Source organism: Triticum aestivum, chromosome 7A (assembly GCF_018294505.1).
Source record: "Triticum aestivum cultivar Chinese Spring chromosome 7A, IWGSC CS RefSeq v2.1, whole genome shotgun sequence".
In the NCBI taxonomy this organism is placed as follows: Eukaryota; Viridiplantae; Streptophyta; class Magnoliopsida; order Poales; family Poaceae; genus Triticum; species Triticum aestivum.
In genome coordinates, this window is record NC_057812.1 from 57,793,073 (window position 1) to 57,818,637 (window position 25,565).

The following is a 25,565-nucleotide window of genomic DNA, read 5'->3' on the forward strand; positions in this document are numbered from 1 at the left end:
CAACTTCACACCTTGTAACACAGGCAAGAACCCTTTCTTTGCTTGATCCATTTTGAACTTTTTCAAAATCTTGTCAAGGTATGTGCTTTGTGAAATTAGGCGTTTTGATCTATCTCTATAAATCTTTATGCCTAATATGTAAGAAGCTTCATCGAGGTCTTTCATTGAAAAACTCTTATTCAAGTATCCCTTTATGCCATCCAGAAATTCTATATCATTTCCAATCAGTAATATGTCATCCACATATAATATCAGAAATTCTACAGAAATTCTACAGAAATTCCCACTCACTTTCTTGTAAATACAGGCTTCTCCAAAAGTCTGTATAAAACCAAATGCTTTGATCACACTATCAAAGCGTTTATTCCAACTCCGAGAGGCTTGCATCAGTCCATAAATGGATCGCTGGAGCTTGCACACTTTGTTAGCTCCCTTTGGATCGACAAAACCTTCTGGTTGCATCATATACAACTCTTCTTCCAGAAATCCATTCAGGAATGCAGTTTTGACATCCATCTACCAAATTTCATAATCATAAAATGCGGCAATTGCTAACATGATTCGGACAGACTTAAGCATTGCTACAGGTGAGAAGGTCTCATTGTAGTCAATCCCTTGAACTTGTCGAAAACCTTTTGCAACAAGCCGAGCTTTGTAGACAGTAACATTACCGTCAGCATCAGTCTTCTTCTTGAAGATCCATTTATTCTCAATTGCTTGCCGATCAGCGGGCAAGTCAACCAAAGTCCATACTTTGTTCTCATACATGGATCCCATCTCAGATTTCATGGCTTCAAGCCATTTTGCAGAATCTGGGCTCACCATCGCTTCTTCATAGTTTGTAGGTTCATCATGATCTAGTAGCATGACTTCCAGAATAGGATTACCGTACCACTCTGGTGCGGATCTCACTCTGGTTGATCTACGAGGTTCAGTAGTATCTTGATCTAAAGTTTCATGATCATCATCATTAGCTTCCTCACCAATTGGTGTAGGTGTCACTGAAACAGTTTTCTGTGATGTACTACTTTCCAATAAGGGAGCAGGTACAGTTACCTCGTCAAGTTCTACTTTCCTCCCACTCACTTCTTCCGAGAGAAACTCCTTCTCGAGAAAGGATCCATTCTTAGCAACAAAAGTCTTGCCTTCGGATCTGTGATAGAAGGTGTATCCAATAGTTTCCTTTGGATATCCTATGAAGACACGTTTCTCCGATTTGGGTTCGAGCTTATCAGGTTGAAGCTTTTTCACATAAGCATCGCAGCCCCAAACTTTAAGAAACGACAACTTTGGATTCTTGCCAAACCATAGTTCATAAGGCGTCGTCTCAACGGATTTTGATGGTTCCCTATTTAACGTGAATGCGGCCGTCTCTAAAGCATAACCCCAAAATGATAGTGGTAAATCTATAAGAGACATCATAGATCGCACCATATCTAATAAAGTACAATTACGACGTTCGGACACACCATTACGCTGTGGTGTTCCGGGTGGCGTGAGTTGCGAAGCTATTCCATAATTTTTCAAATGTACACCAAACTCGTAACTCAAATATTCTCCTCCATGATCAGATCGTAGAAACTTTATTTTCTTGTTACGATGATTTTCAACTTCACTCTAAAATTCTTTGAACTTTTCAAATGTTTCAGACTTATGTTTCATTAAGTAGATATACCCATATCTGCTTAAATCATCTGTGAAGGTGAGAAAATAGCGATATCCGCCACGAGCCTCAATATTCATCGGACCACATACATCTGTATGTATGATTTCCAACAAATCTGTTGCTCTCTCCATAGTACCGGAGAACGGTGTTTTAGTCATCTTGCCCATGAGGTACGGTTCGCAAGTACCAAGTGATTCATAATTAAGTGGTTCCAAAAGCCCATCAATATGGAGTTTCTTCATGCGCTTTACACCGATATGACCTAAACGGCAGTGCCACAAATAAGTTGCACTATCATTATCAACTCTGCATCTTTTGGCTTCAACATTATGAATATGTGTATCACTACTATCGAGATTCATCAAAAATAGACCACTCTTCAAAGGTGCATGACCATAAAAAATATTACTCATATAAATAGAACAACCATTATTCTCTGATTTAAATGAATAATAGTCTCGCATCAAACAAGATCCAGATATAATGTTCATGCTCAACGTTGGCACCAAATAACAATTATTTAGGTCTAATACTAATCCCGAAGGTAGATGTAGAGGTAGCGTGCCGACTGCGATCACATCGACTTTGGAACCATTTCCCACGCGCATCGTCACCTCGTCCTTTGCCAGTGTTCGCTTAATCCGTAGTCCCTGTTTTGAGTTGCAAATATTAGCAACAGAACCAGTATCAAATACCCAGGTGCTACTGCGAGCTCTAGTAAGGTACACATCAATAACATGTATATCACATATACCTTTGTTCACCTTGCCATCCTTCTTATCCGCCAAATACTTGGGGCAGTTCCGCTTCCAGTGACCAGTCTGCTTGCAGTAGAAGCACTCAGTTTCAGGCTTAGGTCACATGATGGTCATTTTGTTTTACTGTTCCAAAATCCCTTCATCTAATTCTATCAGGTATAAGTCAGTTTACCTTAAGCATGTGTAACTGGCAAACTAAAACAAGGGTGAAATGGTCAATTTCGGCACCAGCCTAGCTTGATGATTTCCTGGAACCTAGCTCCTTTTTGCTGGAACATGAATATCTGCTTGCTTGCAGGAGTATAGTAACTATTATCCTATATACCAAAATAGTTTGATCTCCACTACATCTAATTCACTTGACATGCAGCCTCCCACCTCACAAAGTTATGGCATACATGTCTATGACATCATAATTAATCCTTGCAATTATCCACATTATACTTCTTAGACAAATCCATGTAATTAGCCGATCATCTCATGCATGTGTTGTGGACAATTGATTGGAATTGGAGCTACAAATTGATCATTGGGATTCGGATTGAGAAGTGAAAATAGGAAGTGGAGAAGGCTTACATGCATAGAAGTATTGGTTGGCGTTTGCTCTCTTCACTTCTTGGAAAGCTCTACCTCAAATGTATTGTCCCAGAATGAAATGACCATGTGTATCAAGAACAGTAAATCTTGGATGAAAGACACAATCTCAAGGAACGGCAACAAGTTTTTTTTCCTGATTTCTAGTTCCTCTACCTGAATCTGAACCTAGCACACTATAGTACATATGTTTCTCTGAATGTAAACAGATGAGTGTATATGGGACGATAGTCTGGCAATCACTTCGACAGGAAGATAGATCTGCACTGCTGCATCGTGTCGTTGGGGTTGGTAACTGCACATGTAAATGATTTGTCAGCATCAAAGCCAGATAAACCATGGGTTGAACTCAGCGAATAAACTGAACCAGGCAACAGATTTAAAATTGCTAGCAAGTGGAGTATCCACATAATTGTTTCGCAACTAAGTCACAATGGGAGTTGTGCAATGTTTCTGGAGGAGTATTGATTGCCTTATGGTTACTCAGTTCAGTACCCCATTAGCCTGAGGTGCACTCTTCAGGGACTACAGCTATGATGGCGAAAAGGTAGTTTCTCGCAGTTTTTAAGATGACTTAGAAAAGGTGCTACTCCGAGGATTAGCTATGATGGTGAAAAGGTAGTTTCTGGCAGTCACTACAGCTGGATCACCAACAATACAGAGAAGTTGGATGTTAATGATACAGCCCTCATGCTTGAGCACAATTCCAAATATGAAATCAGTTAGCAACTAGTAATAATTTCGTTTTGCTATTTGCATGCTCTGCAGCGCAGCTCATTTAATTCATATTTGGCATTTACAGATGTACAAAGATGCTCTCTATGTTTCTCCTGTTCATTAACGAGCCATTCGAGAAATCTCATGTTAATCCATGGCCTTTCTTGTCCTGCAAAATTACTCATCCAGGGATGTCCTCAACTTAAATATATATAAAAAACTCCTTGATTTCACAAGCATAGAACAACTTTTAACATACAACCAGCATACCTGTATGACCAACTGTTCTGTCAGATTCAAATATCTCATGATCATTGCCACCCTATTAAAGAGAATGGAATGAAAAAGGAAGCACTAGTCAGACAAAATGCTACAGAGACAGATACGGTACAGTTAAGTTTGTAGTAATTAAATGGGATGTCGTTAACAGTGGCTTGAAAAGTTTGCTGACGAGCGCCCCCCGATACAGTAATTAAATGGGACGTCCCCCTTCTCCTTTCCTCTGTCGACGAGCGCCCCCTGATACCCCCATGATTCCGGTTTGAGACTTTCTGGCTGTCCCAGATCGGCTTCGTGGAGGCGGTCCGTGCTCGGTGGGTTGAGGCCCGCGAGCACCCTCACCCTCGTCCCCCCTCGGCCATTGATGCCTGGCAGTTCTGTGCCAAGCGGGGCCGACAATTTATGAAGGGTTGGGGTGCCAACCTGGGACGTGACCTGCGCGAGCGCAAGAAGACCTTGCTGTCCGCCATCCAGGCCCTCGACCTGCGCGCTGATGCGGTTGGTCTCTCACCTGAGGATTGGCTTTCTAGGTACGACTTGGAGGACCAGCTCGCGGTCATTTACACCGACGAGGAGGCCTACTGGCGCCTTTGCGGATCCCGGAAATGGGTCCTGAAAGGTGATGCGAACACGGCCTACTTCCAGGCCATTGCGAATGGTCGGCGTAGACGCAATACCATTCCCCTTCTTTGGGACGGGGAGTCTCTGCTTCAGTCCCCCCGTGACATCAGGGCTCACGTCGATGGATTCTATAGGACCCTTTTCTCTGCCTCCCCTCGGGGAGGCTTATCTTTGGCCCTCGACTGCTGGTCCGGCCGCCAGCTTGTTTCCGCTGAGGAGAACGCGGTCCTTACGGCCCCCTTCTCCGAGGACGAGGTTTGGGATGCCATCCGCGGCATGAACCCTACCTCGGCCCCGGGTCCAGACGGCCTACCGGTGAAATTCTTCCAGTCTTTCTGGAATGTGATCAAACCGGAGATCATGGCCATCTTCGAAGAGTTCTATGTTGGGTCTATCGACCTCGGACGCCTCAACTATGGGATCATCTCGCTCATCCCAAAGGTCCCGGGAGCCTCGGACATTCGTCAGTTTCATCTAATCACGGTCATCAACGTGATTTTTCGGATTCTGGCTAAAGGGTACGCCAATAGGGTGACCCTCCTCGCTGACCAGATTACCCACCCCAACCAGTCCGCCTTCATTCAAGGGCGATACATTCTGGATGGGGTGCTAGTCCTTCACGAAGTCCTCCATGAGGTGCGCGCTAAACACCTTAAGGCGGTCTTCTTGAAGATTGATTTCCATAAGGCCTACGACACGGTCTGTTGGCCCTTCCTTCGGGAAGTATTGCTCCGTAAGGGCTTCGACGACCGGTGGATTTCCAGGGTAATGCAGATGGTCTCTTGCGGTCGTACTGCCGTGAACATCAATGGAGAGATCGGGCCCTACTTCCCCACCTCCTGTGGGGTAAGGCAAGGTGATCCCTTCTCCCCCTTCTTGTTCAATATGGTGGTGGACGCGCTTGCCGCCATTCTAGATAAGGCTAAGGCTGCTGGCCACATTCAGGGAATCACTCCCCACCTGGCTGGCGGCTCCGGGATCTCCCTCCTCCAGTATGTCGACGACACCATTATCATGGTCAAAGGCTCGGAGTCGGATGTCGCCAACCTTAAGTTCCTCCTCCTCTGCTTCCAACAAATGTCTGGCCTTAAGATAAACTTCGACAAGAGTGATGTGATGGTGATGGGCTACTCTCCGGCTGAGTCGCTTGCCATTGCCAACCGGCTCAACTGCTGCCTCGGCGCCTTTCCCACAACATACCTGGGAACGCCCATTAGCGACTCTCGGCTTACCGTCGCGGACCTGCGCCCGACCGTAACCAAACTCCAAACGCGCATCGAACCCTGGCAGGGTAGATGGCTGTCAAAGGCGGCTCAGACCATTCTCATTAACTCATCCCTCTCCAGCCTCCTCCTGTTCCTCATGAGCTTCTACAGCCTCCACGAGACCCTGCACCATGAGATTACAAAAATTCAGTCCCGCTTCTACTGGGCCGGCGATCATAATAAACAGAAATACCACATGGTGAGCTGGCCTGACATCTGCAAGCCTAGGGATCAAGGAGGCCTCGGGATCATGTGCTCCAAACGCATGAATATCGCCCTCCTTTCCCGTTGGCTTTGGTGGATTTCGCAGGGCCAGGGGGTCTCTGGCTTGACATCATTCGGAACAAATATTTGCGAGGCCAACCCCTCGCGTTTTGTCAGAGATCTGGTGGCTCTTAGTTCTGGCAGTTGGTCATCCAGCTGCTCCCGGTCCTTCGCATCGGGACATCCATCTCGGTGGGCTCCGGATCGGCGACTCTGTTCTGGTTTGACAGATGGGCTGGAGATTCCTCCTTCGCTGCGCGCTTCCCCGACCTCTTCTCCATCGCGGTAGAACCCCTGATCTCGGTTGAGAGGGCCCTTATTGACCTAGGGCGCCTTGCTTTTCGGAGGCCCTTTGGCCCTCCGGAATCCGCCGCCTGGCGTGCGTTGCTCTTCACGAACCGGTGGTTGATAGTGACCTTGACCGGGTGAGATGGCGCCTCGAACCTTCGGGGCAATTCTCCACCAGGTCTCTATACCAGGCCATCGCTCCCTCCTCCGCCCCTCCCCCCCTTGTGACGGTGTGGTCCATCCGCCTGCCCCTGAAAATCCGGATCTTCATGTGGCAGTGGATTCGCGGTCCACTCCCGTCTGGCGTTGAGGTCCGCAAGCGCAATGGCCCGGGATCCGGCCTCTGCCCTCTTTGCGGCGTTCCCGAGGACTCGAATCACATCTTCTTCTCCTGCGTCTCCGGGCGATTCGTTTGGAGTTGTTTCCCTGACGTGGTGGGCGGAAATTGGTGTCACACCAACTTCCCCGACTTATTTGACGAGCTCCAGTCCTCCCCCTTGTCTTCTCGCCACATTAGGTGGCTTGAGATCGGTGCCCTCGCTTGGACCCTATGGACGATCCGCAATAAGCTTGTGATCCAGCGCGTTCCTCTTCGACGAGCTACTGACGCTATCTTCAAACTGTCTGGTTTCTTGCAGCTTTGGCGGCCGCTTAGCCGCTCCCAGGACCGCGACGCCATCTCAGCCTTCATCGCCGACCTTCGCTCGATGGCTGTCCGCCTGTCGCCGCCGCCACCGCCGAATCCCGACTAGTCGGTTGTTGGGCCCCTGGGCCCCTAGGCCCCCCCGCCCTTTTCTTTTTGTTTTTGTCTCTTTCTTTTTTGGGCTTGTTGAGCTATGCCCTCGGTAGAACCTTCCTCTTGTTTGTGAGACTTGGGTGCGTGTGAACTTGTCCTTGTATGTGTGCTCTGTGGCGGTTTGCTTTATTTATAAAGCGGGGCGAAAGCCTTTTTCGGTTAAAAGTTTGCTGAACACCTTGTGTGTACAAAGGTACTTCACTTCACAAAAGACAACGAGATTTCTGACCTTGGAAGCACTGCACAACTAAAGTATACATCTCTCACCTTGTAAGTTTTGTCCCCAAAGAAATGAATTTCTTTGAATTCTTCAAGATATCTCAAGCAGTAGGTTTTGTCCCAGCCTTTTGGGAATACCTGAATTCAGTGGTGCAGTAGTAAAGCCCAAAATGGATATTTCTAGCAGGTATGTATTAGTTAGTTACAATACTTACATCAAAACTAATCTGCCCTCCAATGGAAAATGTGAGATTCAAGTGGCCAAACTTTTCACGAAGCACTGAGACCATTTTAGGCCGAATGTTATGTACCTAAAGAATTGAATTGGTTCAGTTCCATGTTCCTCTAATGACATATTTCCCCTTTCCAATTCGAACTAAAGTACCTTATCATACTTCTCAAAATCATCACGCTCTTCTTGACTACAGTTCCTCCCTATTGGCGACACATTGATCATTCCATTCCTGAATTCTATGAATGTACCCCTGGGGAAACGTTAACTCGGTGAGTAAAGAGGTAGCAGCAGAGGGAATTCTCAGGTTCAGCGCTGACCTTTTAATTGGGATATCCAAGTCCGCGATGTAATGAAGAGTGAAGTTAATGAATTCCTGCGAGGAAGGAACACGTAATATCACCATCAAGGCCTGGAAACTCGTCTGCGACAACAGTACAAGATAAGAACACCACACCACGTTGGCTCACCTTAAGCTGGTCATCTCCGAGATACGTTTTCAAACTCTGCGACACCAGGCAAAATACAGATGTGGATCTTTACGCAACACCTCCAGTAGTAAACTCAGTACGTTCGTGCTAAAACAGTGTACATATACAATGTGCTGGAGACTTACTTGCGTCCCGATAAGCTCGCCGTTCCTGTGCGCAACTAGTCCGTTCTCGGAGAAGACGTAGTCGTAATCGGTGATGACTGCAGAGGAGAGAACGAACATCAGAGTTTCAGACCCAACTGATTACGGTTTCAGACAAGTTGAGCAGACAGTGCCTCGCGAAGAACTCAGAATCCTAGCAGACCGTCCTGCTGAATCCAAGCAGGCTGGGTACCTGATTTACCGAGCTGCCCGGAGATCTTGGCCAGATCGGATCCCCCGACCAGGCCCACGCTCACAACCTGCTCCCGGGAAGAAAACCAGAGTGCCACAACCAGACATACAGTGAGTGGGAAATTAGATCTTAACCCACACTTAATTCCCCATTTGATAATCTGCCCGCCGGAGAATCCCACGGAAAGAGAAACTGGAACGAGGGCGGGAGGGCCTCACCTCGCGCAGCCGCTTCATGAACTCGCGCATCTCCGGCGTCACCTCTTTGCGCGGCGCGGTGATGGTGTCGTCGACGTCGAAGAGCGCGAGCACCGCGGTGTTCTTCCTCGCCGCCGCCATCCTGCTCGTCCTCCCGCCGCCGCTGCAGCTGCTACGAGTAAGAAGGGACGGGGCGCGCCTCGTCGCAGCGGTCGCGTGCTATGGCGCCGCCGGGGGAGGAGGTGGAGAGGGGATGCGTGGGGCGGAGAAAGTCAATAACGCGCGAACGTGCCAAAGAGGAGGACTTTTTGGATGACATTTCATTTTTTTATAGTTTTTTTATAGTTTGGATTGTTTTTTTACACAGTACAAACGCTCATACATATACACATACACTCATCCATGTGAATGCACACACGTACATCCTACCCTATGAGCACTCCCGAAAGATTGAACCGCCAAATCATCTTGAAATTAACAAAGTCGTTATATACGTCTTCGTAGTCGACGCGATTGTTGCTCCCACTGAATGCATATGGCCAGAAGGCTTGCTGAAGACGGAGATGATCTTAAGATAGTTTTTCGTTAATGGGGATAGAGAAAAAGAGTCCTCACTTTCATAATTGAAAACTAGAGTCCACAAGCACTAATGTCAGGTCTGGACTTGAGTTCTCATGAGCAGGAAATTTTTCATTTTTACAAAAAGAGGATTACCACCGGTCTCTGTATCAGAGTGATGCATGCAACCTCAAGGTGGGCAGGATAATAAAATTATCCTTCTAATCAGGCAAACAAATGTTGGTTCACTAGTTTGGATTGCTTACTACATGTGTCATGTGGTTATTTTTGAATTTTTGTCAATTAACTTTCAAAGTGTGTATCCAGTTATACCATGTGGCTGTCATGGTTGATGTTATCATGACGAGAATTTCAATACTTAATCCCGTAAAGTGTGTGCTTGGGTGAAAAAAACAACAACTTTGAAGTTGCAACTGAGTGAATAATAAAGTCGCCACAATATTGATAGCAAAGTTGCCATGTAGTAACTTTGATGTCGATACAGTTGCAACTTTGGAATGATTACAATTGCAACTTCATTGTCGTGGAAAAAAAAGACTTCATTGCCGTGGAGTTACAACTTTATGGTATAAAGGAATTTTTAATAAACAAACCTCAATGATGAAAACGAATCATAAATCGAACAGACGATTTGGTGCGTACAAAATTTTAGTCTTGTTTCATTTAATCCTAAAATACGCATGTGTGCACTTGATAGTGTGCTGACCAGATGCTAGGAGGATGTCGCGCCAAGTCACTAATGAGCGCGAACATTCCTCCATATGTTTTTCGAAGTTGAAACTCATCGGCCATGCTCTTCCTTCCTTGGCCCTTTTTTCTTCTTCTTATCAGCAATAAGGAAAACACATATGTAAAGTATCTCTGTCTCATCTTACAATTTTCCTGGAGTAGCATTGCAATTTTCGCAGAAAAGATTTAGTGATGGCACTAAATATTCTTGGCCTAGTTCCACTTGGCTATGTAGTAGATCCATGTGTGATCATTACTTCAGCTGTCGAGATGTGGACTACAGAGGACTCTGGATGTAGCCAATGAAGACAGGCGCTTGGATTTGTTTAATCGGTTTGGTTTACTGCATAGTCATAGCCCATGTAAATATATATTGTTATGTCTCGGCTTGATGGATTTTATTCAAACAAAACTAAACATCTTCCTCCGTCATCCTCCTCCATCGGTAGATTAGAGAAGGAATAGCATCTAGGTTTTCCCTTCCCGTCATCTCCTCCATCGGTAGATCGCCGACCTCTTCCGCCTTCGCCTGTGAGGGCGTACAAGGAGGACCCGATCTATAGGTGGGAGCTGTAGTTCCGCTCTCTTGGAGCATAAAGTAGGTGGCCCATAGAAGGTGGGTAGACGAGGGTGTCATCTTGGGTGGGGAATAAGGTATCCCCACTTTGCCCTCGTTCCAATGATGCATCTTCCTATCACCAGGAGCTGTGTGGAAGATGGTGGCGCACACCCCTACCCCGCGTGCCTCCCGTGTATGGGCCAGCCCATTTTGGTTTTTCCCTAACAGTTTTGGAAATGTTCTAGAACCATACATAAACTGGTTTTTATTTTTTATGTTATGTTTTTTTCCTTTTTTTCTTTTTCCATTTCTATTTTTTATTTTTCTTATTTCATGTTCATTTTTTCATTTATATTTTCTCTTCTTTTTTCCTTTTAATTTTTTCCATTTTTTATTTTGTGAACATATTCAAATTCCTAAACAAACTTTAAATTAGTGATTTATTGATATTGCATATAATTTTTGAAACCATAATTATTTTACAAATTCACTAACATATTTTCATGAATCCTGAGTTTTTTCTTTGAAATTTTGAATACTCTCATGAACATGTTTTTTAATCAGCAAACATATTTTTTTGAGTAGACGAACATTTTTTTTAATTTAGGAACTAAATTTAAATTTATGAATATTTTTGAAATATATAATCTATGAACTGTTTTGAAAATTTGGGTACAAATTATAAAATACGTGATTTTTTGAATTTTTTTGAATATTTTAAAAAACATCACTAATATTTATGAATTTGAGAACATTCATTTTAAGTCCCCGAATTTTTTTTGTATACACTTTTAGTCTACAAACATTTTTTAAAGATCGTGAACGTTAGTTTCTCGACATTTTTTCCGAAATCGTGAACATTTTTTAATATGCGAACAGTTTTTCAAAATCACAAACAGTTTTAGTTCTGGAAAATTTCATGATTTCCTGAACATTTTTTGTAATTCACAAATATTTTATGATTTATCAAGCTATTTTTTAAAAGTAGAATTTTTTAATTTTGGAACATTTTGTAATTCCAAATTAATATAAACAAGGAAAAAATAGAAAAGGGAAAAGTAAAGATATAAACAGAATTAAAAAAAAGTGGGTGTCATGGTCTGCGCATGGGCCGGCCCAAGAACGTCACTTGGGAGGGCGCTCACCGGCCGAAAGACCGCCCCGTATTTGACGGCTCGCAACGCATCCGGCCTGGTCCTGCCTGCCTGCTACTATAGTAATCTCGTATTGTTTCCAACCCTCAAAAAGCAAAATCTCATTTCGTTTTCTTCCATTGATTGGGATCCCATGGTTCCCACTTCCCTCCCACTCGCCCCCCTCTCTCAACTCTGATATACACAATTCTCCCTCTATCTAGCCGCTCAACGTTTGTCGACTGGCCAAGCCAAGTCAAGAGAAGATGCAAGTGTTAACTTAGAATAAATGTTAGCAGAGAGCATAAATATAGTTTTTTGAATGATTTGAAGAGAGAACTAATATACTCCCTCTGTTCTAAAATAGATGACCCAACTTTGTACTAATTTTATACTAACTTTAGTACAAAGTTGAGTCATCTATTTTGGAACGGAGGGAGTACTTGATAACATGCATATATAAGTCTAATCTAATTTGTATTTCACGTCCGTACCGTACTCCCAACTAGGTTCTGGAACATATAAGGAGTTTCCAGAGAAACTAAAGTATCCGGCATGGTCTTACTCGTCAACGTGCAAAAACTTGTGTTGGCAGACTATACAGTAAGAGTGGCCTGAAAAACAGACAGTTCACTATATGTTGCTTCTATATATTTACGGTTTTCCACTTACAAGCTCGAAGAGAATTTTCAGACATGTGATGGGTAACACATGATGTCCTGTAATCCTAGGTGGCGGTTTGTATACATTCTTGGTCGTTTATCCGTGCATATCAATGGATGCCAAGTAGGACCATCATGGGGGCCAGATCAAACAAATCGTCCTTGCACTGCTTCTCCTTCCAATCCGGCTCCGTGAAGGAGTTTTGAAAGGTCAAACGAACAAAATTGCTCACACACATTCCATTGCCACAACAAAATAATCCTCGATGCTTCTCAAGCCTACGCCACTCATTTAGATAAGACATGTTTGCTACTTCTTGAACATATGTATGATCTTCATTCTGCATCACTATAGGAACAAGACTAAAAGACTTGGAAAGTAAATATGCTCATCCCATAGGAACTGTTGATGTGAAGGTGCTACGGTACCAAACTTCTATGTATATATTTATCGGCATGTGCATAGGTATCTCGAATTTCAATTACTTGACTTCTAGCAATTTGATTTGCTATCTTATACCTTCATGGTAATAGTATATCTTTAACATGTCATATGCTCACATGCCTTTTATACAACTGTAGTATAACACATAGAGTATCAACCATAGATATTACATCTGGGGGAATATGGTTGCCAGACTGGCATCGTACATCTAACATGTTGTGACAGTTAATTGGACATGTCATGTTATTATGGTGCACACCAACCTCTGGGTTCAGGTCCTAGGTTGAATTTGGATGCCTTTCTTACTACAATATAGACTACATTAATTGCACACATTTATCATTGTTTTCCTTAGAAAAAACATTAATGGGAATCTGCAATAGGCTTCATAAGTCATAACTGAAATCAAATATCTCAGATGTAATAGAACTTGTGCAAGATGTATACAAGATCACCCCTCAACTTACATGTGCATTTTTTTTCCTTCTAGAAATAATAAAATGGATGTACGTACAGAAGCAATACTTGTACTACACCCATCAATACTTGGTGTACAACCATCTGACGCGGATATGTATGTGGAATCAACTTAGATGATGCTATATCCTATTAGTTCGATTCGCACAAAAAATTTCATCTACGCAATGTTACCTCTGAAAGAGGGAAACATGCGTCCATTTATTTAAAAATTGAGGGTTATTATGAACTCCATTCTTGAAAACAATGGCTGGATGGATGGAGAAGAGGGCTAAGCGATCATTCTTGTCTTAAACGTCGATGGGAAATCCATGCTCGTGCGCTAGATCAGAGTTTAGGCCATCCAGGCAATGGTTCAATCACTCACAATTCATTCAATCATACATGGATAATCAAGATATCGCTCAATCTCAGTAGGAGTGCTGAATTTTGATCATATCCATTCAAAACAACACCACAATCTGAATAGGCAATGTAAACATGAACCTACTTTCCTTGACCTTATTGTTTAGATTTGGTCTACAAGCTTGCTCTAAATGTACGGTTCGATCACACATATTGATGCAATAATAAAAAAACAATCTCCCTCCTACGAAATCTCTCAAAGTAAAGCCATGTCACGTGACCAAACACACTGTTTCAGATGTCTCTTAATCGCAATTCATGTATTGTCATGAGGTAGATACCACGAGAGCGATCCATGAACTAACAATTCTGATCACAATTTTCCATGAATTTCACATGGTAACGTTGTTATCACAAATACATATAAACCTTCATCTAAGCCAGGAAGGAGTGAGTTTGTATCGTAGGCGGCTTTGCTAAAACGAAAGGTGGTCAGGTTACTTTGGTGAGCACCTCTAGATAAAAGCCATCTACGAAAATCATGTAATGCTGACAACCCTTATCAAGAACCTTCGGTGGAAGTATCACACATGGCTCCAGTTATGATTGGTGTGCAAAAACTTGTATCGCAGACAACTCTCTAGTCGGAATAGCCTGAGAAGTGGACGCTCCAATATAGATTTGCTTGTATATATATATACTCTTTATTATTCTCAATATACTTTATTAAATATTCTAAGATACCCCGATACGAGTTTTGTTGAAAAAATATCATCTGCGATGTACTTTTTGTAATATACCCTTTTCACGTACAAACACATCAGTATATACGTAAACATTTAAAAATATGTAGATTCACATGAGTTTTTTCATGGAACTCATTTTGGGGTATCTAATAATTACTAATAAAGTATATTAAAAATAATAAAGTGGTATAAAAGATTCATCTATGTGGTATATGAGAAGCGGGAGTACATACTCCCAGGAGTACACAACCATTTTCATATATATATATATATATATATATATATATATATATATATATATATATATATATATATATATAGTACTAACCCATTTTCATATATATATATATATATATATATATATATATATATATATATATAAGATCTTTCACTTTTAAAAATAGTTAGAAACTTACTAGTCATGTCATGGCGGTACACCATTTATTCTAATCTCAGATGGTGGTTGTTCACCGGTGTGATGCACATCCTTGGTCATTTCTTCTTGCAAATCAATACACTAAGCAAGACTATCATGGGGCTAGATCAAACCAATCCTCTTGTCATCATCGATGTTGATGGATTGTTTTGCTTCAGTATACAACGTGTCCACATTGACAAGTCGGTGGAGGGGAAAAAGGCACGCCAAGAAACCAGACTAAATAAGTATTCATGAAGGACTTGCGTTAGCCACTAATAATGGCATCACCAACCAGACTGTGAATGCACAAGCGCTAAATTTGGACCGTTTGACAGTGAAAAAAATCGTTGGTGCGAATCAATTCCACACAATGTTGGTTACTTAAAAGGTAATATAAGTACACTTGGCAGTTGGGTATTGACAAATAATATTGGACCTCCCCTGCTTCCCTGCCCTATAAATTCACCCATCTGCATCCAAATGCTATATATGTGCGTAGAGGAGATCTAAAGCTAGCTGGAGAGGAAAGGAGGGAGGCACCGGCCGGCGGGCGGCGATGTGTAACAACCCTCCACCGCCGAGGAGAAGGGCTGCCTCTACGCATGGATCTTCAGCCATCATATACATAAAAGGTTTTCCTGAAGTGTGATGTGATACTTGCACTAATAATAGTGAAGTCATAGCTAACTTTGCAGGCCTGATTAATTAGTAGTCAAGATCGAGGCTAATTAGTCTCGTTCCTGGACATACCCACAGCATGCTCACACAGACATCGTGGTCATGGGACCATGACTCGTCGATAGGTAGGTGGTGGATTTGTTGCAGCCCACCAGAACTGACCACTCACCTAGATTAGGAATCCCCTGTTCAAAAAGGAAGTCAGGCTAATACTAATTCACAACCAAACAACCTGGGAAGAGAAATAAGAGAGACTCGTGTTTTAATTTAGAGTCATTTTACAGTGTATCCGGACGATATGGACCGTCCATCGAAGCGAATTCGATGGTCCAGATCCGATGCAATACGCTGATGTCACGTGTATTATATCAGACCTCGAGGGACATTTTCGGGAGAAAAAATATTTTGAATTGTTCAGATTTTCCCTCCCAAATATTTCAAGGGTATTCTCGGTACAAATTTCAGGGCTATTTTCAGTTCGATTTTTATCCCGTTCGGTAGGGTTTATTCCTCGCCGCCGCTAGGGTAAAATGACTCTTAATCCTCGCTGACAGGATCTAGCCGCGCGTCGTGGCCCCTCCCTCCCTCCATCCCAATTCCCTCGCGATCTCGCACCACCTTTTCAACGAAGATTCGGCGCTATCCCACCTCTCAGTCCTCCATGCGGGTGCTTATAGCCACAAGGTTATAGGCAACCTCTTTCCCACATCCCAATTGGTTGTTTGTGTCCTCTACGCCTCTCTGCCATCACTACTAGGGAAAAGGCTAGCAGCAGCGCGGGTTTTAGGCCTATCAGCAGCGCGGGTACCCGCGCTATCAATAAGGCGCTACAGATAACTCTTAGTAGTAGCGCTACCTGTACCCGCGCTACCACTATTGACTATAGCAGCAGCGCTTTTTAGGAACGCGCTGCTATTACTTAGCTGTAGCAATTTCCCGGTCCAGCGCTACTGTTATATCTTTCACCATTTCCCCATTCCGGCTTCGATAAACTGCAATTTCCAGATACTAGGTACTACTAGATATCAATTTCATAAAGCATTATAGGTATTAGGTAGTACTCCCTCGGTTCAAAATTACTCATCGTGGTTTTAGTTCAAATTTGAACTCAAACCACGACGAGTAATTTGGAACCGAGGGAGTACTAGATAACAATTTCATATATACTCAACATGCATCCTCAAGCAGTACAAGGTGACATCGATGACAATCATCATATTTAGTTCTAGATGATATCGACGACGATCATCATATGTAGTTCTACATGATATCGACGACGATCATCATATGTAGTTCTACATGATATTGACGACGATCATCATATGTAGTTCTAGATGATATAGCCACATACACATATGTAGTTTTAGATGATATCGACGACGATCATCATCCTCAAGCCTGGGCGATGGGTGTTCCTGATAGTAATTAGGATGGCCTGTCCAGCACGAAGATTCTTGTCAACGAGGAATCTCTTTCACCCAACCGAGTTCAAGTGTGTGCGACCATCTGTGCCCATGCGGTAAGTACATGTGGTGACGGAGCCCCTTGCGGTAAGGCGTAGTCCAACTGAGCCTTCTTCATCAGGCTTGATACCACAACTCACAGATAGGTTCTTTGGCAATCTCTGAATAAGAAAAACATATCAATTAATAAATAGCCTAAGCATGTGATCAGACTCTACACTAAAGTATATCATCGACTAGATTCCACAAAGCATATCATTGGACTCTACACTAAGCATATCATCGGATTCACTAAGCATATAATCGGATAATTTGTATTTGTAAGTATAACAATAAAGCATATATATATCATCAAATTACTACATGCAGTACATATAACATACCATTTCATGCCGATCGACCATGGTACTTGTCAGGCGGGTCACGAATGGCACCCCGACAAAGTCATCACGTGGCGGAATTATGTCCCATAGGTTGCACACCTCCTCCTCGCTCAGCCTCATTCTTTGAGCTATGATGGCTTCATGAAGTGGGTTCTCATCATCTTTATTGAGTGGGTCCTCATTATCTTCATCATCTTCGTCATCTTCATCATCTTCCACCAGGTTGATATAAATGACAACCAGCTTGGGTCTTTCTGCTCTGAAGGAGAATCTGATCAACTCACCACCAGTAAGACACATGCGAGCGAGGAAACGGGCCCATCCATCTCCTCCAATCTGTGACATATTGCGTCCTTTCTCGACCTCCATAGTGTACGGCCCGTCGGGAGCCTCAAATGTCATAGTGTCTCCTATCAGCTTGTTGAATTTCAATCTCACATTGCATGGGACGATCTGTGTAAGAAAAGCAAAATGACACAATGCAGTAATGCCAACACTAAAAATAAAATAGTTGTTACATTTCATCTAATTTCTTACCGCCGCATGACGAAAACTCGGATGGAAGTAGATGCCGAATAGCTTGCCAGTTGCAAGGCTGCTGGCGCACCTTGACTTGCACAGTCGACATAGTGGTGCTGGTGGTGGCACCATTTTACTAAATCAACTAAATCAAATGTTCTAAATCAACTAGCCTACTAAATCAACTAAATCAACTAGCCTACTAAATAAACTAAATCAAAATGTTCTAAATCAACTAAATCAACTAGCCTACTAAATCAACTGAATCATATCAACTAAATCGACTAAATCAACTAGCATACTAAATCCACTAGCATACTAAATCAACTAAATCAAAATGTTACATATGAAAGCCTACTAAATCAAAATGTATCAGGGAGGAGGGACAAGGAGGGGCGACTCGAGGAGGGAGAAGATAGTAGGACGGAGGAGGAAGGCGGAGCGAGGAGGGGCCGGCCGGCGGCGAGTGGAGGGAGGACGGATCGAGGAGGAAGGTGGAGCGAGGAGGGGGCGGCCAGCGGCGAGTGGAGGGAGGACGGAGGAGGAGGCTGATACCGAGTCCAGCGAGGAGGATGAGGCGACAGCGGTGCAGATCGAGGGAGGGGCGACGGGGGAGGACCGGCGGCGCGGGGGGTGAGGAGGAGACCGTGAGTGTGTGTGAGTGTGATCTGTGGATGAGGCTAGTGAGATCTGTAGTTAATTTAGCAGTAGCGATTATTGCCTGAATGCGCTGCTGCTACGTTACGTAGCAGTAGCGATGTCTATTTTAATGCGCTGCTGCTATAACTGGCCTCGCGGCGGCGTCGTGGGAATTTTAGCAGTAGCGCCGCTTGGAGTGCGCACGCTACTGATAAACTTGTTTCGGCAGCGAGTTTCCACAGCCCGCGCTACTGCTACTTAGCAGTAGCGCCTGATTTTATAGCGCGCTGCTGGTAAGATTCTGTGTATAGGCTTTTCCCTAGTAGTGCATGGCCACACTTTGATCTGGCCATGCATCTCGTCCGAAGGCAACGTGGTTGGGTATGGATCATGTTCTGCGGGACTAGATGAAGCCGGCCGCCGGCCTCGACGGCCAGCCCCATTCATCCAGCCCCGACTGCAAGATCTACGAACGTTCAATCATTGCATTCGTACACTTATACATTTCATTCAACATGTATTCTTTTCAATTTGGCTGATAGGTGAGATTTGGAGATCAATAGAGATGATAAGCTATTAATTTTGGAATGTACTATAAACAATTCTTAGCTTATGTTGCTCAATATGTATGATGCTCGCTTCTTCTTGTGCAATTGCTGGACTGGGATCAACAGACTTGGCATGTGCTTTATAAGAAAAATTAGATTCACATGGGATATCCACTGTTTGAACATTGGTGTTAATTGTTATTATGATGTTTAACCTTATTACGTCGAGAGTAATGATCCTCGCAAAAAGCGGAGAGAAAGGAATGAGCATTCGATTCTTCCATATGTTGCATTTCATTCTTCCGTGTTTAGTTATGTCCAACATTTATTACATGCGCACACTTGACAAGGTTAGTACAAGTAGTAATTTTTCCTCTGTTTTGCAGGGCTATGACAGAACATGCTTTGTGATTCCCTCGGGCAGGATGGATGTACCATGGCCACCCCACTGTGCTCCTGAAGGTGATCCCTTCAATTCAGCGCACGTCCTACCATGCTACACCATATTCTCCTCAAGCTTTTCTTGCGGAGGTGGATCACCATATTCTCCTCGATATGCCACGTGCACAAACGATGATCTGTTCCGGTCCAGACAGTAGCTATTGCTTTAGCCATTGAACCATCCCCATCGATGATTGCTGAAATGGGTGCCGTTTGGGACATTGCCTCCAAAAATACATGAAGAAGCCACTGGTATGATGCAACTGTCTCGTCTGACATTAGACCAAAACGTCGGTGCCACCAGTCCAAAGATGGTCTAGTGACACTTAGCACTTGCTTCCTGACGTTTCCTCCGGTGTGTTTGACAGGATAGAGACCTCCTCTACCCCTGCCTCGAAGAAGGACCCTCCTTGTTTCCAGATCCTTTACAAGGAAAAAATGAGGGTGAATTTCAACAAAGGTATCATTATCAATGGCAAGTTTACTTGCAGAAATCAGATTTTTTGTGGCCTCCGGAACATGAAGGACATCATTCAAAAGAAGATCACGATCAGGGGTTGAAATAGTTGTATGACCAATGTGATCGATAGTCATACCTGATCCATTTGCAGTGTGGATTTCTTCGCCGCCGGTGTACCTCTCCCGGACAGTCAGCTTCTCCAAGTCGCTGGTGATATGGTCAGTGGCTCCGTTGTCCATATACCAGTTCGTGTCCACACCGTACCGGGGAGCCGCCGCCACGTTCACCGAGCGCTCTTCCCCTCCTTGATAGGAGGAGTCGTAACGCTTCCAGCACTTCCATGCTCGATGCCCGAGCTTGCCGCAGATCTGACAAGCAACCTTGGCAACGGGATTGTTGTTGTAGTTCCCGCCGCCACCATCATTGTTGCCCCCCATGTTGCCGCGGTTCAGCTGCTTGTTGAATTTGCCGCGGCCGCGGTCACCACCGCCGCCACTGCCTTGCTTGGGGAAGTTGCGGCCGCGGTCACCGCCGCCGCCGCCGTTGCTGTTGTTCTGCTTGTTGAAGCGTCTGCGGGAGGCTGCGTTTGCAGAGGACTGGGAGGACCCGACGCGCAGATTCATACGTGTCTCGAAGCTCAAAAGCTGCGAGTACAACTCGGGGACGGTCATCGGCTCGACCCGAGAGCACATGGCAGAAACCACGGGGTCGAACTCCTCACTGAGTCCAGCAAGGATATGAGACACAACATCCTCCTCATCTACTTTCTTTCCTGAAGCAACAAGTTCATCACATAAAGATCTAATCTTACCAACATATTCAGTGATGTTGGATTTGGCCTTCTGAAGATTCGCCAGCGCAATTCTGACGTTGACGGTGCGGGCACGGGTGTGCGAGGCCAGCATCCCCTTCACCGTGTTCCAGAGCTCGGCGGCGGTTTGGCGGGTTGCCACTTGGATGGCCATCTCACGCAGCAGGGAGGACAGCAGGTAGGAGAACACCTGCTGATCCTTCGCGTACCACGCGGAGAACTCCGGGTTGGGTGCCTTCGACTTGGTCTTGCCATCGTCGGAGGTGACTTCAACGTTCAGAGGGGGCACTACCTGGTCGATGTCGAGGTAGCCCTGCATTTGCGCCCCCCTGATCGCCGAGAGCACGGTTGGGCGCCATAGCGCCTCGTTCCCTGTCGTGAGCTTCTCGGTGACGCTGTGTGCAAATGGTGACGAGAGGAAGGAGGTGGAGCTTGAAGACGTCGCCATGGATGTGAGCGAGGCAGGCTCTGATACCATGAAAGAATTGGTGGAAGCGTATGCACTCTGGCAGGGACGCGTACATGTTATATAGCACAAGATTACAAGGTTCGGCCGGTGGTTATTAGCCTTGACCTCTACTCCAAGTTATACACAAGATAAGGAGATAGATATCAATCTAGTCTAACCACCGGCCATGTTTACAACAGATCACACGTATACAATATTGATACAAGTTGACACGACTACAAGCCTATCGTCTAACAGTAAGGACAATTTAACACGCATCACTATAAACATGTTACACTTATAACACTGCTCGTCTAGATTTTAATAGATGGTAACAGCATAAGATGCATCGTGGAAACATTTCATTATTCATACGTATATAATTTTACGGTTACCGATACCATGGGAAAAATGTTTGATTCTTGTGCAGCTAATTTTTGCCTTGCAGTACTATGTGATACAAAAATGATGTTATGCTACGTCTAAATGGAAGAATGATATTATACAAAGCAGTGCAACACAGTAATTTTGAAATCAAGCCTTTATATTAGAACAAACTCATCTTACATTGTCAATATCAGCACATCCCCTGTCTCCTGTTAGTATCTCTATGATTATCATACCAAGACTATAAATGTCTAACTTGAATGTGATCTGTCTGCGCGTATAAAATTCTGGTGCCAAATATCCTCTGCATGAATATTTATAAATCTAATCAATTAATAGAAAAGGGGATTGATATTCATTCATACATAACAAAAAAAATTACAGGAGTCATAGCAAGCTTACATAGTTCCAGTTAGTTTTTTTTTGGGGGGAAAACTTCCAATCTATTCATCTTCAATCAAGGTAGTACAACGAACGCTAGAAATAGTAAAGATTACATCCAGATCCATAGACCACCTAGCGACGACTACAAGCACTGAAGCGAGCCGAAGGCGCGCCGCTGTCATCGCCCCTCCCTCGCCGGAGCCGGGCAAACCTTGTTGTAGTAGACAGTCGGGAAGTCGTCGTGCTAAGGCCCCATAGAACCAACGCACCAGAACAGCAACCGCCACGGATGAAGAGTGTAGATCAGAAGGAACCAACCTGAAGACACATGAACGAAAACAAACGACGAACAGATCCGAGCAAATTCACCAAAGACAGATCAGCCGGAGACACACCTCCACACGCCCACCTATGATGCTCGACGCATCACCGGAACGGGGGCTAGGCGGGGAGACCTTTATTCCATCTTCAGGGAGCCGCCACGGTCTCGTCTTCCTGAGCAGGACACAAACCCTAACAAAACTCGAAAAAAGATCTAAAAATAGAGCCCTCCCACCGGCAAGGGCTGAGATCCACTCCGCCTCCATGGCCCTAAGGCCACCGGAGACGGGACGGATCGGCGCCGGCGCCGGCGGGAGGCGGAGAACCCTAGCTTTTTGGGCGGTGGCGGCCGGCTAGGTCACGTTTTGATGTAATAGCCCGGCTTTGCTTTTCATCAAAGCACCTCGATAGACCAAAATCAGCAATTTTCGGCAACATAGTATCATCTAGCAGTATATTTGCCGGCTTAAGATCCAAGTGAACGATGTGATTTTGGTGCAGATAATATAAACCATCACAAATTCCATTGATGATTTGGTAGCGCTTTCTCCATTCAAGTCCACAAGATACATCTAGAAAACGGAGAGCAGAAAGTTGGTTTAGTATTTGAGAAACTTGAAGTCGTCAGTAGTCACTAAACACTAAATAAATGGATGCTTGAACCAAATACATGCGACATCAGCCTACCGGTGATGTGCTTATCTAGACTGCCTTTAGGTAGATATTCAAAGCAGAGTAGCCTTTGTCGTACATCTGCTAAGACAAGTTTTCCCTCGCAGTTTACCATTTCCCCTTGTCTGTCAGAGCAATATCCTAGGAACCGTACTTCATTTTTGTGCGTCGCCTTCATCAGACAACGAATTTCTTCGCTAAATTTCTTCTCATCCATATCAAGCATATCGCAAAGCTTCTTCACAGCAACAGTGCCATTGTCAAGCATTCCCTATAACAGCAACATGCTTTGGCAGCGTCAACTTAAGTGTCACAGAAACCATGATCAAGACGAGGGTAGCTGACTAACTGAGAGTTACTGTATATGCATACCTTATAAACCCTTGCAAAGCCACCACAGCCAATTTCTTTGTCATCAGAGAAACTGTTGGTGATGTGCTCCAGAAGTGATAACGATAGGGCCTTTGGTTCTGCGCTTTCATCAAATAGAATACGCTGCAGTACTTTTTGTTTTGTGAGGTAATTGGCCGTATGCATCACTCTGATGCAGAGGCAGGGGATAAACCCTTTTCGAAAAGAAAAAAAACTTTTTGTGAGGTAATAGTTCGGTGATCCATTTGCAGTTACAAACACAATACCCTTAAAACAAGAAAAAATGCATTCTTCATGGGTCTATTAGATCTGGCTCTTAGATTCTCATCGCTCATGACAATACACTTCTTTTTCAATACTATTACTATACTACACTTTTAGGAAAACATTAGACAGCGCTACACTTTAGCATGAGACATGTCACAAACTCTTAACATGTCACTTTTGAATGGAACAAATACACGAGGTTAGACTCAATAAATATTCTTCTTTTGAATTGCGCGTGAAATTCATATGGTTCTCAGTCCAACAAATCAGACAAGCTTTATAGGGGGGAAATCCCAAAGAACAGAATCCTCCAAAATTCCATATAATTCCTTTGAATAAAAAAAGGTTCTTATACGAAAACATTTAAAAGAAGCCCACTTCTCAGAATTCCAATGGGATTTCTTTGAATCAAAGATGACACTGTGTGGATGATTGGTCCAAAGCGTCCTGAACACGATAAAGAAGCAGCATGTCCTGTAACTAAAGACAGCAATCATGCATGCAGGAGAAGATATTTCGCTGGCACAAAAAAATGACACGATAAAGAAGCAGCATGATTAACTAAAGACAGCAATCATGCATCGGATATTTCGCTGGCAATGGGATTACCTGAAGAAAGCTCAGCTGCAGACCACTGAAGCGATTACCTCAAGAAGCTCAACTGCAGTCCTCTGCAGCGATTACCTTAAGAAGCTCAGCTGCAGACTGCAGTCCTCTGCAGCGATCATGAATTTCAGATGTTGCCCAGTCCTGTCTAGACGTGGATTTTGTCAGGGCCCGAACTAGAGGAGATGAGGAATCGAGGAAGAACAAGAGGGGTAAGGGGAAGAACAGAGTAGGTGAGGAGAGAGCGTGCGAGAGGGGAAAGGAGATTACACTTTTCTCATTGTCTGTCTACTACAGCATCCACCAACCCGCGTACAAGTAAGCCCCAGCTGGGCGAGTCACACACGCACTCTCCTGGCAGTGCCGCAGTGGGCCATGCCCAACACACACCTCAACTCTGAACTCTGAACTTGTTGCGAGTTCTCTGAACTTGCATTCTTCGTCCGCTGTAGATTGATCTGCAGGCGTGACAGATTTTTAAAGCAAAGAGGTTCGATCTAGATCCTGAACACAAATAGGACCCAAAAAAAACTGCATCAAAAATATCCGATTACTCCTGTCACATCCACGATGCGGCTATATCTCCCACGTGTGGGGGCACGACTTAGAGGCATAGCCGCATGGTAGGCTTGTCGCAAGAGGGATAATCTTCACACATCCCATGTACTGGAACAAGCTAGATGACGCTGCCAATATGCGGTTCAAAGTTTACTTGCAGGTTGCAAACGCAGTGCCTATCAACAGAGTTGCTTGTCAACATTGCCTTCACTGTATGTGCACTTCCATTCATTCATGTGCTGGTTATTTTAGCAGGTTGTTTAATTACAGTGCTAGGCAATCTAAAACGTTTAAGCACAAAATCATTGCGCAGGAGTCAAGATGGAAGCAAAGTCAGTACCTCTGTAGTCTCCCAATCCCAGTGGAATCAAAGATCCTGCACCTCTGCTTCCTTATCCCTTTGTTTCGGTCAGCAGGAACATCTCTTGGCTCGTCAGGTCATCTGAGTCGCCGCAAGCTTCAGCCAGTGTGTGCAGCGTCCAGACACCAAACCGTCGTCAGCCTCCAGGGGACTGCTAGTCTCCACTGGCATTTGCGCAGGTGGGAGATCGAGCTTCCGCGTGGCAGCCGAAAACAAGTCGCCGTGAATCTGCAATTGGGCACGAGTAGCAACTGCAGGTTCCGGCATGGATTAAGAACAAACACGAGAAGCGACCTGTTGAGGCTCTACCTCGATCCGGGAGCGTGCCGGGTCGCCGCCGCTGCCGAAACGCCGATTTTTTTGTCCAAAAGGACCCCCTGACCAACAGAATTGTCAAAAAAGACCACTCGTCGAAAACATTGACAAAAAGG

At 44.4% G+C, this 25,565-nt stretch overlaps 2 protein-coding genes and 1 pseudogene across 3 annotated transcripts; all 3 read right to left on the reverse strand.

The window, feature by feature from the left end:
* Positions 1–3,037: 3,037 nt before the first annotated feature.
* Positions 3,038–9,002, reverse strand: LOC123154099 (phosphomannomutase-like). Its single transcript, XM_044572891.1, has 10 exons — positions 8,745–9,002; positions 8,527–8,593; positions 8,316–8,392; positions 8,170–8,205; positions 8,020–8,075; positions 7,853–7,952; positions 7,683–7,778; positions 7,516–7,605; positions 4,006–4,057; positions 3,038–3,313 (listed from the first exon to the last, which is right to left on the reverse strand). Exons 1-10 carry the CDS (start codon positions 8,862–8,864, stop codon positions 3,258–3,260), a joined length of 750 nt encoding a protein of 249 aa, XP_044428826.1. The 5' UTR covers positions 8,865–9,002; the 3' UTR covers positions 3,038–3,257.
* An 11,573-nt stretch (positions 9,003–20,575) lies between these two features.
* Positions 20,576–20,714, reverse strand: LOC123155187 (uncharacterized; annotated as a pseudogene).
* Positions 20,715–22,824: 2,110 nt separating this feature from the next.
* LOC123151199 (probable receptor-like protein kinase At5g18500) lies at positions 22,825–24,486 on the reverse strand. 2 transcript variants are annotated; one of them, XR_006475541.1, is made up of 3 exons: positions 24,219–24,486; positions 23,343–23,536; positions 22,825–23,241 (listed from the first exon to the last, which is right to left on the reverse strand). XR_006475541.1 is itself a non-coding variant. In XM_044570945.1 (2 exons), exons 1-2 carry the CDS (start codon positions 23,505–23,507, stop codon positions 22,933–22,935), a joined length of 474 nt encoding a protein of 157 aa, XP_044426880.1. In that variant the 5' UTR covers positions 23,508–24,486; the 3' UTR covers positions 22,825–22,932. The 2 variants fall into 2 exon arrangements, 1 of the variants encoding a protein (XP_044426880.1); XM_044570945.1 differs by having other exon boundaries at positions 23,343–24,486.
* Between the last annotated feature and the right edge of the window lie 1,079 nt (positions 24,487–25,565).